The sequence below is a fragment of the Sander vitreus genome, chromosome 7, assembly GCF_031162955.1.
Source record: "Sander vitreus isolate 19-12246 chromosome 7, sanVit1, whole genome shotgun sequence".
Lineage (NCBI taxonomy): Eukaryota > Metazoa > Chordata > Actinopteri > Perciformes > Percidae > Sander > Sander vitreus.
Genome location: NC_135861.1, coordinates 13,083,488 through 13,098,543, shown reverse-complemented (window position 1 = coordinate 13,098,543; position 15,056 = coordinate 13,083,488). Strand labels below are relative to the sequence as shown.

Below are 15,056 nucleotides of genomic sequence, written 5' to 3'. Positions count from 1 at the left end.
CACTAGAAGCACCTGTCCCATTATGTGTATGTGAGGGTATGGTTTGTGGAAGGGTATGGCGTGTGCGTATGAATGTATACTTCTAGGCACCAGAAGGAGTAGCACTTAAATTTAACTGTGACAATGTTTTACAAGGTTTTACAATGACAAATAAAATGATCCTGATTCTGAAGTGAAGTGTTGGGCAGAATGCATTTGTGGTTTTTAGTGGATGCTTTATATCTACAGCAAGTAGTTTGATTGTTTGATTATTGTTACAGATACAAAAGAAGTGTATGTAAGAACAAGTATATATAGTATTTTATACTATACTGCTTTATTTCTCCTATAGGAGACAATAAAGGTGTATCGTATCTTATCAACTATATTACAGACAAGGAACTAGTGTTAACAAGCAGCAGTTTTCTCCATGTGTCATTAGTTTATGTCTGCTCTCTGCAGTATTCATCTCATGGTGTTGACATGAATCCTACGATGATTGGAGTAGCAGAGTGTATGTCTAAGTACGTGCGAGGATCGCCACAAGTCAAACCTGTAGAGTGCAGGGGGTTTGTGATGTCATGAGATATCAGCCCATACTGTAGGCCTGAAGGCTTTGAGTGCTGCAGACAGCTGGGTGGATGGAGAGGGTGGGGCGGGGGTGGAGGGGAATAAAGTTGGGTGACAGGCACAGTGTATTTGTGGTCGGACACCGTATGAATGATGCAAGGAATACCTGAATTTGCTTGTGTGTGAGTGTGTGGCAGCCGAGAGTCAGAGACAGTGAAAAGGGAGAAGGACTGATGGGGTGTGTGTGGTATGTAAGTGTGTGTGTACAGTATTCTTGTACTGTACATATGGCGAGCTACTTCATGGGGGTCATGGTGCAATGTGTGTATGCAGAAGTGACAAGGGGCAGTGATTCTGGAGGGCACATGTGTGTTTATTGGACTTTGGGGGATTATTAGCATGGGTGTGGTGTGTGTGTGTGTGTGTGTGTGTGTGTGTGTGTGTGTGTGTGTGTGTGTGTGCTGACAGTACATATACAGCACAGTGGGCTACAGTTGTGTGCACGTATGTACAGTATCATGTGTTCTGCAATGTACAATTTGTATTTGTGTTCCGACATGTTCACATTTACATGTTCATTCCTGCACATCTGGCGTCCCACAACATGAATCAGTAACATTTTATTTCTTCCCAGTGACATAATATGTTGTCTGATTACAGGCAAGGCTTTGTCTGCCTTGTGTGGAACACATCTTCTATAAGGGCCCCTTATTGTTTCATGCCTAAGCCCCGCTCACTGACCCGCCTGTTACACAGAGATGTTGTGGACCACCTCTCCCTCTTTGTCTCTCTTGTCCTATATGTTCATGTGGATCATGAATGTTTCATTGTGCACAAAGTCATTGGCACGAACCGGCGCCCACTGCCACAGGATACTCTACCTTGCATATGGTCTGGGCCACACTTTGTCTCAGTTTCTCTCACAATTAGTCAGTTTCCTGTTTGCTTTTAAAGTTGTCCTGTGCAGAAACACACAAGTTCCTTCCCGAGGCTACATGTTGCAGCGGCACCGTGGCTCCAGCCGGCGCTTAGTGACGCCCAAGTTTAAAGAAATGCCAATAAACCAGAGCATGTGGAAATTCACTTGGAGAGAAAAGGAACACAAATTTAAAATGGGGGAAAGGACATTTTCAAAAATGTATACACAAGACATCCAATGTTTTATCACAAAAGTGTCAGTTGCCTTGACCCTACTGTGGAGAACAATACCTCAGGTATCTATTATGTCCTCAAACGTCATTTTGAGCTTTTATACCTTTATGAATGTCCTCTGAATTCTTTAAAAATGTATTTCTGAGTTCAAACATAAAGTACCAGGGTTATTTACGGTTAAACCAAGTGAAGCATCACATGTTGACCTTAAGTTGGGCAGTTAAGCAAGTTGCCTATTTGGGTGACATAGTAGAGGATGCATATCCTTTACATGTGTGAGCAACTTTACACACATTACCACTGTACCTCAGCTCAGCATGTAAAGTTAGGGAGTCTGAGGGTCACAGCTTTTGCAGAGATTTTTGTCGATGCAATAATGATACAACAAAGTACAGTTTGTTCTCTGATAAAGCTAATGAATGGCTTTTGGTTCTAGCAAAACTCACACCTACTCTATGACAGACCTAGACTGCTTAGCCATGTGTGTGACATGGCTTCCAGGCAATCAGCACCTACTTATAAGTTAATTGGACATATGTGTCTGACCAGTAGACCCAATCGTGAACTGCTCATCATAATTCCACAGCTGCACTTGCCATCAACTGTGAAAGTCATACTGGAGCCGTGGGCATGCCCACAGTGACGCTTAGACAAGCTATAAATAAACATAAACATGATCTAGTCAATTCAAAACTAAAATAGCAATGTGTGGGAATCCTATACTGTTTAATAAAGTTTGCTCCTCAAGGTTAACATAAGTTCAACACACACCACACGGTCAGCAACTTTACTGCAAAGTTTGGGAGGTTTAATATAAAATACAGAGAAGGAGAAAAGCCTGAGTAGAGAGAGAGAACTGTTGTTTATGATCTTTCATTATGGTTCGCAGAAGTCTGGCATGTAGTTTGATAGCGAAACACCACTCAGCCCACATACAACATTACAACAAGAGACATACCATGCATGTGCCACGAGAACACCGCCCATGTGCTGCACAATGTCACAAATGTACATGTGGGGTCTGGTGAACATCTAGATCCTCTCAAAGAAGTTCTTTTATGTCTATTCTGGAGGTTGAAATAATGCTATGTGAAAACAGATGGTAGCTTTCCATCCGTGTAGGTGTAAGCTTTATATGAACCAGTGCCTTGTGATTCAATTGACAATTGTTGGACAAAACAGAGAGCTGGTCAGGGGAAGAGAACAAAATGGCTACTACTGCACATAATAAATCTTCAACTTGTCAGCTTAGTTTGGCTTCTGTTTTCTCAACAGCTGTGAAGCAGAAACTACAACGCAAAGTCAGGATATTGAGATATGGCCTGGCTATAAAACATTATATTAATATTGCCAATGAACTAACACATTTTCTTTTTAGTTAAAAAAGATAAGAGGTGTACTTATTGTAGATTAAAATAAAAGCATATTGTTTTTTAAGTAACTTTTTTGCAGATAAGGTGACTTTAATGTGTTCATCTTGTTGTCTATCATATTAAAAACAATTCTCACACTACTACTGTATTTAATACAATTGATAACAATAAAACCGTTGCACATATTATGCTCATGCCGTGCAAACAACATAGAAATATCTTTGATGTAAATTACCAAAGTTACTCTATATTCAACAGAAGTGCACTAAAGTTATTGCCAACATTTTAAGATTGAGACTATTATATGACGCCCTCTACTGGCTAATTTAATACACTGCAAGGATATAATTTGTTCAGAAATAAAATTAGATATGGCTGTGGTTTTAATATACATTTATGCGTATTTGTTAAACCCCTGACTAACGAATAATTGAAATGTGTGTAGTTCATTTGAAAAAATCAAATGTATTTTTGAGAATGTGAATAATTTGTAGATAATCAAAATTAAAAACTCCAAATTAAAAGTGTCAACATGTAGCCTATAGGTAAAGGTAGGCCTATCTGGCCCTGAGTTTATATAGTTTTACAATTTGGAGTCCTCTCACAATTGAGATAAATACAACATTCATTATGCCTAGCTAAAGAATGCATGGATATTTTTTTATAGCTTAGCTAGATTTGTAATATGTTAGCCTACAGCATTCGATTTATACAAGAATTTGCAAAAGCTGGCATTGATGCGCTAATGTTCTCATTTTTGTCTGAGGTGACAGGGGTTTTATTATACATCCATTGGTGACAGCAATGTATAAGGTATAAACCACAGACAGTATATAAGAATGGACCAACAGATCCCGTTGCTCTGGACGGAGACTAGTGAAGGCCATTAGAAGCACTTTTCCGGTGAGCGCTGAGCGTTACTGCGCAGCCTCCAACTGAGCTTGAAGACGTAAATGTGACGTGTGCAACCTGTCTGAAAGTTGTAAGTCTTCTGGTAGCTGTGCCAAGAGAAATCTCAATCATTCCCAATCTTGCAGAGACGGAGAGCGTAGGTATATGTAAGGAGATAACATGGACACATGTTAATTACTGCTAACTAAAATGCTAGTTAACATTAGTAATTAAACTTAAACAGCTAATGTAAGTCGAAACTGCCTGCGAGCTTCTCCCGTATTATACGGTAATTCCTCTACTATGCGACAGTAAGTCGCGTGGTTATGACACAATCGTTAGCCTATTTTTACAAAAACGTATACTACGGAGCCATAACGTGAGGTACAACGTAATTGAGCCTTTTATACATTGTCGTGTTTCTTAAGAAATAAACAATGGACAAATAAAGTCTTTAAACGCTTCAGATGTAAAGTTATTCGCTGTCAAAGTGACGTCAAAATGAATGGCAGTCAATGGAATGCTAACGTCGGGTGATCGCTTTGTAGCATCAAAATGGCGCCATAGGAGGTTCGAGCTCTGAAGCGAAGCTTACACCCTTGGTATAAACAGGTGACAGCTGCCTTTTGCTCCGAAGTTTTTTTTCTCTTTCCGCTTTAACAAACCTGTTGCTGATTGGTCCAAATTTGACATTCACATCCACTGACCAATCAGAACGCCATAATCTTGTTGGTACATTGGGGTAGAAAAAAACCCCCAACTGAACACAACCTGCACGAGAGGAATAAACCGTTCTACGGCAGTTTGTTTGGTTCTAACGCAAGTATGTACGAAAACTGTGGGGTGCGGGTTTGTATAACGGTCAGTGTTCGTAACGGTCGTGTCGGGCATTCTATCCTGTCTAAATGTAGCCAGGGTAAGCTAACGTTATAGCATTGCAGCTAGCAGTATATTGTCAATGCTTTAATGGCAATAACAGCTGCTTTTTTCACTTGGTAATTTAAGCCTCGTATCAGGACCTTGACGGTTATATGGATTTAATTTTGTGGGCGGCTTTCTTGTATCAGGAAGACAGCGTAGGTTATTTTAGAGAAGCCATCTGACCTTTTAGTAGACGAGCTAGCAGCCTCTGTAGCATGTGACGACGTGTTGTGTGACCAGCGAGCAATGGTGCACGGACGGGGGAGCGTCATCACATCAGGTGAAGCAGATGCGTATGAACCACATTCATGGTATGAACGCACCCGAAATCCTAGTTGTAATGATAATATAATACAGATAATTAATTGGGTTATATATCTATTGTGAGATAAGTGTAAAATAAGCCTGTTGCAGATGGATGGAAATAGAAGTTGGATATTACAAAACTGGCTCCAATTATTCAGTATGTAGGCCCTTGAATTTAGATTCTGCTAATATGTTATCGTGACTGAGTCAGTTTTTTATGCAACAGGAACGCTCCACATGATTGTCTTAAAATAGTTGAATGATACCGTGAAAAAACATGAGCTATATAAGTCTTTGTTTACATTTCCTCTTGTGCCTACGATTGCCTGAAAAGTGCTGGTAATTGAATGGTTATGTTGGATAAACAAATAAAAAATAATCCGTGCAAACCAAGCAAACGTATAATTGAAGAAGCAGTTGATTTTGATGCTATATAAGAGCTCATGGCCGTAAGGAGCAGGTGGAAGAGCACGACACATGATGGGCCTGCCATTTTGTCCTCCCAAGCAGTAGATGAATGTCAAAATGCACAAAGTTTACGTTATTACAGGTTTTCAAATAATAATTGAAAGGTAGCTATGAAAAAGATCATGATTGAGGTGTGTGGCAGTTGCCAGGTGTGAATGTAAAGTAATCAGTGTAGCAGGTAGTGTAAGGCAACCATACCAGGGTAAATAAAAATAAAAAGGTAATCTCGGTACAGATTAGCTGTATTTTGGGACGGTACTCACTGTAGGCAACAAAGCTAGTAGATAAAAAGAAAACGCATATATATACACATATGCTTGAGGGGCCCCAAGGTTTATTCAGCAGCCAAATGACAAAATGTACAATAAAGTACACTGTGCTCAACCACTCCCACATCACAGCTTTTCACTTTGATCATTTTGTGCTTCTTATCATTCAGTAGTTTTAGTTAAGTGTCATGCTTTATTATGGAATGGGTTTCATAGTTTTTTGTAATTGGTGCTTTGTTTTCTTTCTTCTTCCAACAGAAAGGTGAACACACAGGATTCTCTATCAAACAAAACATGCCTTCTACTCTGCACTGACCATTAAAATGGTAAGATGGTGTGAAAACAATTCTTTTACTTTTATTTAATGCCGACTTACTGGTTTATTCTTTAAATGCTTAGGAAATGATTTATGGTTAAATGTATGTACAGTGGCTTGCATAAGTTTACACACCCATGCTAAAGTTGACTAAAAAGAGGACTAAAAAAACATCTTTTGGAAATTGATCTTAAAGGAGAATTCCGGTCGATTTCAACACGTAGCTCTGTTGTTTGTAAATTTGGAATGCTGTTAGTAGCGAGAAAAACGAAAACAATCGGTGCTGCCTAGGCCTGCACGATTCGGGGAAAAATATGAATCACAATTTTTTTTAGCTTAGAATTGATATCACGATTCTCTGCCACGATTTTTTCCCGTCGAAGTGTAATGTTTATTGCACACATGAACCATAACAAAACAAATTGGCAGTACCAAACATAGATTTTTTTTGGCACATTGCACATCACCACAAGCCTGTAAACATAGATGCTTCAATGAATAAAGAAAATAAAGTACATACTGGCCATTTAAGTACAGTAGGCTACCAAAAATAGTGACATATAACACATTGAACTAAATATGGCCCTGATACAGGCTCTATCTGAACTCATTGAACATGTCTTTACATAATTAAAACATGTCAATCAACATGCTGCAGCTAAAGCTTCAGTCTCTAGAGAAATGGAGTTTGTCAATTGCCAATTTAAGTACAGTATCAACAACAGAATGATTTCTTAGCACATTTTTTAACTGCTCGCCTTTCATGTCTTCAGCTGTCCTATCAAAATAAAGGCCGAAAATCTATCTATTACTATTTTTGAAAATATTTTTCTATCTCTTTTCGGTGTTGTAGTTTGTAAATGGTCCCGAAGCACTCGTCTTGCCGTCTCAACAGCGGAACTAAACGGAGCTGAACTAGCACGACTTTCATGCATTTCTTTTATCTACTGCAGTCAGATTCACTGTGTTCACTCGGAAGGAATCACTTCACATGGTTAGGCACTTTTAATGACATTTTGAACATGTTAAGAGGCTAAGAGCACATTTAAAATGTGCCCTGTTTCAGTCTCCTGGGTGCAAACTGTAGCAGGAGGATAACACGGTGTAGGCAGCACCGATTGTTTTCGTTTTTCTTGCTAATGCCAGCACTCCAAATTTACAAACAGAGCTACGTGTTGAAATTGACTGGAATTCTTCTTTAATGCCTTAATAAAAAAAAAAATTAGGAAAAATCCAACCTTTAAGGACACCAATTTTTTATTTTACATTTGTATTTTTTTTTAATTATCATAAATAAATGTTCTTCCTTAAAATACAGGGGGCATAAGTGAGTACACCCCTATGTTAAATTCCCATAGAGCCAGGCAGATTTTTAGTTTTAAAGGCCAGTTATTTCATGGATCCAGGATTCCCTTGGTTTTTGGAATTAAAATAGCCCCACATCATCACATACCGTTCACCATACCTAGAGACTGGCATGGTTTTATTTCAGTTAGCCTAATAGCTGGTTTGATTTGCATTGAGAGATGATTTTATGGAAAGTACCCCATGCCAATCTCTAGGTATGGTGAAGGGTATGTGATGATGTGGGGCTATTTTAATTCCAAAGGCCAAGGGAACTTTATCAGGATGCATAGTATCCTGGATCCATGAAATAACTGGCCTTTAAAAATAGAAATCTGCCTGCCTCAATGGGAATTTAACATAGGAGAAGAACATTTTATTTATTTATTTACGATACATTATTCATTCACAAAGAAAATTGGTGTCCTTCAAGGTTGGATCGTTCCATTTTTTTAAATTAAGGCATGAAGACCAATTTCTGAAAGATGTTTTTTTTATTCCTCTTTTTAGTCAACTTTATCATGGGTGTGTAAACTTATGCAAGCCACTGTAGATCGTAACATATATACGCTACAATAATGTTGAGGGCTGATGCAATATGTCCAAACGAATAAAAAATGGACTAAAAAATACATTATGTTATGATGTATAGGATTTATACAATATCTGAATATGTACAATGTAATACTATTCCAATACAATTGTAATACAATTCAGAATGTCTGGGATAGTGGCATTAGGTGGTGGCAATTTGCTGTTTGCCAAATTGAATGAATCAAAATACAATAATTATTATTCCTATCATTAGTAATAATTGCTATGCATAATAATTTGATAAAGCAGACAACTGAAACCATAGATAAAGGTTTGGATGTGGCACATGAATTGTATGTATTCGCATGATTCTTGCTGTTTTTGGTTGGTATGATTGAATTCAACGTATTGTATGTCACTTTGGATTAAAGCGTCAGCTAAATGAATGTAATGTAATATTGATTTGCATCACAGTGTAAAGTGTGAATGATTAGACTGCAAAGTGTTTATAATGGATGTTTATGTTCATTTGATGCCATAAATAAATGGCCCTAGCTGGCCCTTCAGCTATATTATGTGTGGGTTTGCTTAATGACAATATCTTCTTTATCTATTCAATAGATGTGACAACCGTCAACAGTCTTGTGTGACAGACCTCCTTCCGAGAGCTGAATACAACCTCCACAAAAGATGGAGGACTCGTCTCACTTGTACATCTCTGAATTTGGAGACAATGAGGATATGGAGGAGGAAGAAGAGGAGGACGACTACATTTATCAAGAGGAAACTAACATGGAATCAGACATGATTAAGTCACTGTACCCAGATCGCCATAAACATCCAAACCAAGATAATGAGAGAGACTGGAACTCTTTTCCCTGCCAGCACTGTGAGAGACATTTTACCAGAAAACAAGGCTTAGAACGACACATGCACATCCACGCTTTGGCGAACAATGAGACACACGCAAACAAAAGCAATAAGAGCAATACATCTTTTGGTTCAAATCTGGGTCCGCTGCAGCATGAGAAGATGAAGCCTCTGGATTCAGTAGGCTCCGTCATGCAGCTTCATACTTCATCCCCCACTAGCTCTAATACTTCCATTTTGTCGGCTGGTGACCACACTGCTCAGCCAGACAAACTGGGAGTATTAGAGGGGCATCATGCTTGCAAGTACTGTGAAAAGATATTCACTACACATACCAACAAGCGACGACATGAGCACAGGATCCACGAGCAGCACCTGCAAGTCACTGATGTGGAAAAAACCCAGCTGCCCCAAGAGGAAAATCTCCAGAGGATACTCAGTGAAAAATCTCAACAGGAAACAGAGCTTGGTGACAATACAGCACCTGCAGCTGTTGTGGAGAATATAGTGGAACATGCAGAACAATACATGCTAGATGTCTCCAGCAATATTTCAGAGAATCTGAGCTTTTATATTGATGGAAAGATAGTGTCAACAAGTACAGTCAGTAGCTGTGAAGCAGCTGAGGTTCATTCTGGGTCTTCGGCTATAGTTGGGCTGGATGCCCTGATTCTAGACCCCACTCAAATCAGCCAGGTTTTAAATACAGATTCAGGAACAGGGAAAGAGATACCTGGTCAACCACTGGCCAAGAGAAGAACTGCAACACCACCTCTTTTACCACAAATTAAAACTGAACTGGAGTCTGAGGCGGTTGTGTCGTCTTCCTCATCTTCACTCGTATCTTCTTTGATAGAGAATCTACATCCTCAGAGTACAGAGTCTACAGTTGTGCAGAAGGAAAGAACTGTGTTTCTGTCTCCAAAGCTGAAGCAGCTCCTAGAAAAGCAGGATGGCCTTAAACCTACACTTGCCCTCATTGCAGATGGCCAGAAGCCTTGTTCACCTGTCTCTCTCGCTGCCCTGCCAGCTGGATCAGGAAGGTTTAAAAGAAGGACTGGATCTCCACCAAGCTCTCCCCAGCAAAACCCAACATCTAAAGAAGAAACACCAGACACTGGATATTGTGATGCTGCAAGTACAGGGCAGATGGAGACCCAACATAGTTCACCTTTGCACCAAACAGCCAATGTGAAGGATGACACAACTCCACCTGTGGAGGAGCCAGCACTGACACCTATCGTGACAGAGAGCTGGCCCCCCGCGACAGGCGGTAGCTCCTGTAACCAGCAGCCACTGGATCTCTCTAATACAGTCAAAAGCAGTGGAGATGTAGCTGTAGCTGATGCTGTGCTGGATTTGAGTTTGCAAAAAAAGGCCCTTTGTGATTCTGAACCGACATTAAATTTAGTTTCACAGGCAATTTTGAAAGAAGGAAAATCATGCATGGTGGAGACAGCCTTGATGAATATTGGAGAGCAAAATGTAAGCCTAGGGAATCTTGAGACCCCTTTAGTCACAGACTTCACCATATTTACAGGTCCAGATATGATGACCCAATTGGAGCCTATGGCAGAAGGACTTGTTTATGGACTTGCACTTCCCTCTGATTCTCTGACTCCATCACCTGCCTCCGTCCCTCCCACCCCTGTTGCTTTGCAGCCAGCTTCACCATGCACAATAGCATTTGCTTCCCCAGCCTCACACACAGCACTCCCTACTGCTCCTTCATTAATCACAGTTTTGGCACCACCACATATTTCTAATCCTTCAAGCCAACCAATCCAGGTATTAGCCCCAAATATATCTTCGGAGCCCCTGGTAATTTGCACCGAAAATGCATTACATTTTTCAGAGTGTGATTTAACTACTGCATTTTCCACCGCAAATTCTGCAAACCCTGTTACTCTCTCCCAGTCCTTTGATCCAAATCTAAATCTACCTGGCCATGTGTTTCTCTCTGATCCACTAGCTCTTAATCCGCCTATAGTTGAGTCCACTCCTATGTCAGAAGTGCCATTCACGCCCACTGTAACTTTAACTGATTCACTCATCAACTCTTACAACATTACCAGCAACACGGTGTTGATAGAGTGCACAATAGCTCTTGAAGCCCCAGGGAGTATAGTCCCTGCTGCAGTTACCTTACAAGAAAACACTGCTGAGTCTCCAGCACCTACACAGATGGTTGTTAATCACATAGAACAGCAACAGATTGTATCAATGCCCAATCCTCAAACTGTGGACCCCACTATTCTTATGTCCTCCATCTCAGAATCAGTAACTCTATCCACCACCGCCTCAGTGATATCTGATTGTCCTACTGTGGGTGAATCAAGTCCTGACCCAGAGCCAGTTGTTAATACTGAGTCACCAACCATAAAAGAGGAGGAACCTGCTGACAGTACTGTTTCCATACCCGAAATCTCATCTAAGACCTCACCTTCTTCTGAGAAAGCTGTAGAGGAGGAATCTTTAAACAACATACCAAGTGATGCACAACAGCAGACTTTCACTAAGAATTTTATCTGCAATGTGTGTGATAATCTTTTCCATTCGATGAAAGAACTGGGCCATCATGTAGGTGACCATGCTGATGAATGGCCCTACAAATGTGAGTTCTGCGTGCTGCTCTTCAGCAAACCCTCCGCTTTGCTTGATCATCGATTAAGCCTCCACGGCGTCGGCAAGACTTATGTTTGCAGTGCATGTGCAAAAGAATTTGTCTACCTTTGTAATCTGAAACAGCATCAGGAAGAATTGCATCCTGGCCAGCAGTGTACGCACACAGAAGATGAAAAGGGAAAACTAAGACCTCAGAACTACAATAACTCAGCAAAAGTCAACACGCAGCCCTCGGTGCCCGATGCCGCAGAGGAAGCCAAGAAGGTGGTGAAAAAGGAAGAAGGTGAAGTAGATGTGGCGGCTGAAGAACTGTTTACAACAATAAAAATGATGGCCTCAGACGGAGCCAAAGTCAAAGGGCCTGATGTTCGTCTTGGCATTAACCAACATTATCCCAGCTTTAAGCCCCCTCCATTTCCTTACCATAACAGATCACCTGCTGGCTCAGTGGCTTCAGCCACAAATTTCACCACCCACAACATCCCACAAACCTTTAGCACGGCTATTCGGTGCACCAAGTGTGGAAAGAGCTTTGATAACATGCCAGAGTTACACAAGCATATCCTGGCTTGTGCAAATGCCAGCGATAAAAGGCGATACACGCCCAAAAGGAATCCTATCCCACTTCGGCACTTTGCAAAAACTCAAAATGGAGTTCTGTCTACCACCAATTCCACTAACGGACTAAATGCTTCGAACAGGCCCAGCCAGTCAAACAGGTCCAAACCTAACCAAGAATCACCGGTGAACGTGAAGTTCAAGGTGTTGAACAAAAAGAAGAAAAAGTTGGTCCAAAGGGTCATGCCACAGAGGAACAAGCCAGTCCCTTCATCAAATAAAATGTCACCTGCACAGGTGGATGAGCAGCAGGAGATCTTTGTCTGCCCACACTGTAGCAGGGAGTTCACAATGCGTCGCAGCAGAACCAAACACATGGCAGTCTGCCCCAAGAAACCGAAAGAGGTGAAGAAAAGGAAAGAAGGAGGAATCTCCGTGACAAAGGAAAATAATAGACACCTGCATAGAGGGGTTGAAGAGAAACAACAAGCCTCTCCTCAGCATAAAACAAGACTCCAGACTTCTGGCCCTGCTAAAAGGTCCGCCATCCTACCAGTGCAAACTGTCTTTTCAAACAAAAGAAGTAAAATAATTATAAAAGAGAGCATGCAGCCAAAACAAGAGACACCCACGCTGAATGAACTTCCCATTGTTCGCACTTTCAACCCCTCTATGCGCCAGTACAGCAGAGTGCAGCATAACGTCAAAGGAATCCCCATTAAAATCACCATAGTGAAACCGCAACAGGCTGCACCACAGAAGGATGAGCTGCCTCCCGCCCATAGCCAAGAGGAGGCAACCGGAGCCGTTACCAACAGCTCTGAGCAGAGTCCTACAGCCTGAAGACTACTCAGCTACCCATTGGGGATCATCAGGTAGTTAAGGCACATTTAAGTTTACTTGCAAAATGATGATGATAATCACGTGATGTTTTTACAAAAGAAAACATCACAAACAAAGAAAAGACATGCACAGTAATTCCTCATTTCGTCCAATCGAGCCCGTCAAGATGATAAACAGTATAATTGTGCAATTAAAATGTTTGACACACCACCAATAAGATCTCAGCACTGCCATGTCCTTAAAAAAAGCTAACGTTATGTACAAAGTGACAAATGAAATAAATAAAATGTCTTAAATTACAAGCATAAATGCAACAAACAGATGATTGTAAGCAACCTCAAGTCAATATCTTTTTCAATATTTTTTTTCAGGACCCTGCTGTGTTGAGCTCCTCATACACACGTGTCACAGTGATACTACTGTAAAGGGAGGTAACTGCTAATCACACTGTAAACCCCATTGACCCAAATTGCATCATACTGTACAATAATAACTGGATTGAGGATGGATAAAATGGACGATACTTAAATGAGTGGATGTATTTAACTGCGTATTTGAATGCTTTTGTAGTAGCTTGGAGTTTTGTAGATTTCTCCTTCACTTCATACACTTTCTGTCAACGGCGTGGATTTGCACTTTGAAGTTAATCTGAATGCTACATATCACAAATTGGAAAGGAAGTGGGAGGGATAGAGCTGGAAGTCTGCTCTCATTTCCTACTTGGGTGGGTTATTTAGAGAGGATAGCAGGTGGCAGTCATTCTCAGCATGCATTTGCACTTTTCTTTATCTGTAGTCTGTGGCCTTTTGGTTTAAACTCTTACTGCATGCTTTGACCTTGTACTACAGTAACATTAAATTAGGATGGATTATGTTGATTCAATTAGGCCTTAAACACTTAATCTGATGTTTAGTCTGATTGACAATAACCAGTGTAATTACATAATGGAAGACGCATCAAGATCTAAACGCAAGACTACGGAATCATGGAAAAGTAACACTCTATAGTACAGTGTAACGTTGTCCACAAGCTACCTATCAAAACGCTTAAGAATATCGACACTGTTGATGAAAGTCGGTGTTTTCAGTTTTGGAGGGAATGTACCATTAGTCGATATATTTAAAATCAAAATTGTATATAATCTGGTTGGCCCAGTTGCTTTGTATTTGTATGAAAGGTTGAGAATAATTCCTTGAATGTGCCATCAATTGTATGTAATATGACTAAATATGGCACAAAGACATTAAAGAATAAACATAATTTGCTGTTTTTTTCATATGGGATATATTTGGCACTGCAATTGCAAACAGAAGTACTATAATCTGTAAAACCTGAATGCATCATTGACACCTTTACAATAATAAGAGTTCAACTCTAAACAGCACGGAGCCAACTTCTGGAATCCTGAAACACTGAAATAGTTCCAGTAGTCCAGTAGGCTTTATTTTTTACCCGTTTCACAAAATGCTTGTCAGAAATATGATTTTGTGTTTATTTTTTCCCATTCAATGACTATAACTCATCATATTAGATATTCCTTCTGTTTAGGTCTTTGTCATCTGTAGCATACAGGCTTATAATCTGTCAACAGTTTATTGTGTGAAGTGTGTATAATAAATTCCAACTTGTATAAATCACAAAATGGAAATGTAAGATCAATTATGGGGTACATTTTCGCTGGAACCCTGTAGTGACATGATTGTGGCAAGTTGTCACTAATCTCAAAAAGTGAGTGTAATGAATTGTATCTTTTGATTAGAGAGAGAGAGAGAGAGAGTTTTATTGCCTTTTCAACCCTCGCTGGTAATATCATCTTCATTCAGATGGACTGCAATGTGTTGGATGTACAGGGTGGTTTGAAAGACTGTTATTTAACTGTGAAAAGTGCTTGTAGCATTTCAAAGTATAAATTGAGTCATGTTTATTTATTAATAATTTAAAATCATGTTATCAATATCTGAACAGGTCCTCTGTATGATTTGCACTAAAGTTTTTTGAAGCGAGTGTTCAAAATAAATGGAGGATGTTAAAAGATTA

At 40.1% G+C, this 15,056-nt stretch overlaps 1 protein-coding gene across 1 annotated transcript; it reads left to right on the top strand.

Annotated features, from left to right (window-relative positions):
• The first annotated feature begins 4,677 nt into the window (after positions 1-4,677).
• prdm2a (PR domain containing 2, with ZNF domain a) lies at positions 4,678-15,056 on the top strand. Its single transcript, XM_078254697.1, has 4 exons — positions 4,678-4,788; positions 6,188-6,255; positions 8,745-13,051; positions 13,391-15,056. Exon 3 carries the CDS (start codon positions 8,814-8,816, stop codon positions 13,017-13,019), a length of 4,206 nt encoding a protein of 1,401 aa, XP_078110823.1. The 5' UTR covers positions 4,678-4,788; positions 6,188-6,255; positions 8,745-8,813; the 3' UTR covers positions 13,020-13,051; positions 13,391-15,056.

What these genes read in the sequence shown, in the direction of transcription:
- prdm2a (XM_078254697.1), top strand. Translation starts at nt 8,814, where the DNA reads ATGGAGGACTCGTCTCACTTGTACATCTCTGAATTTGGAGACAATGAG.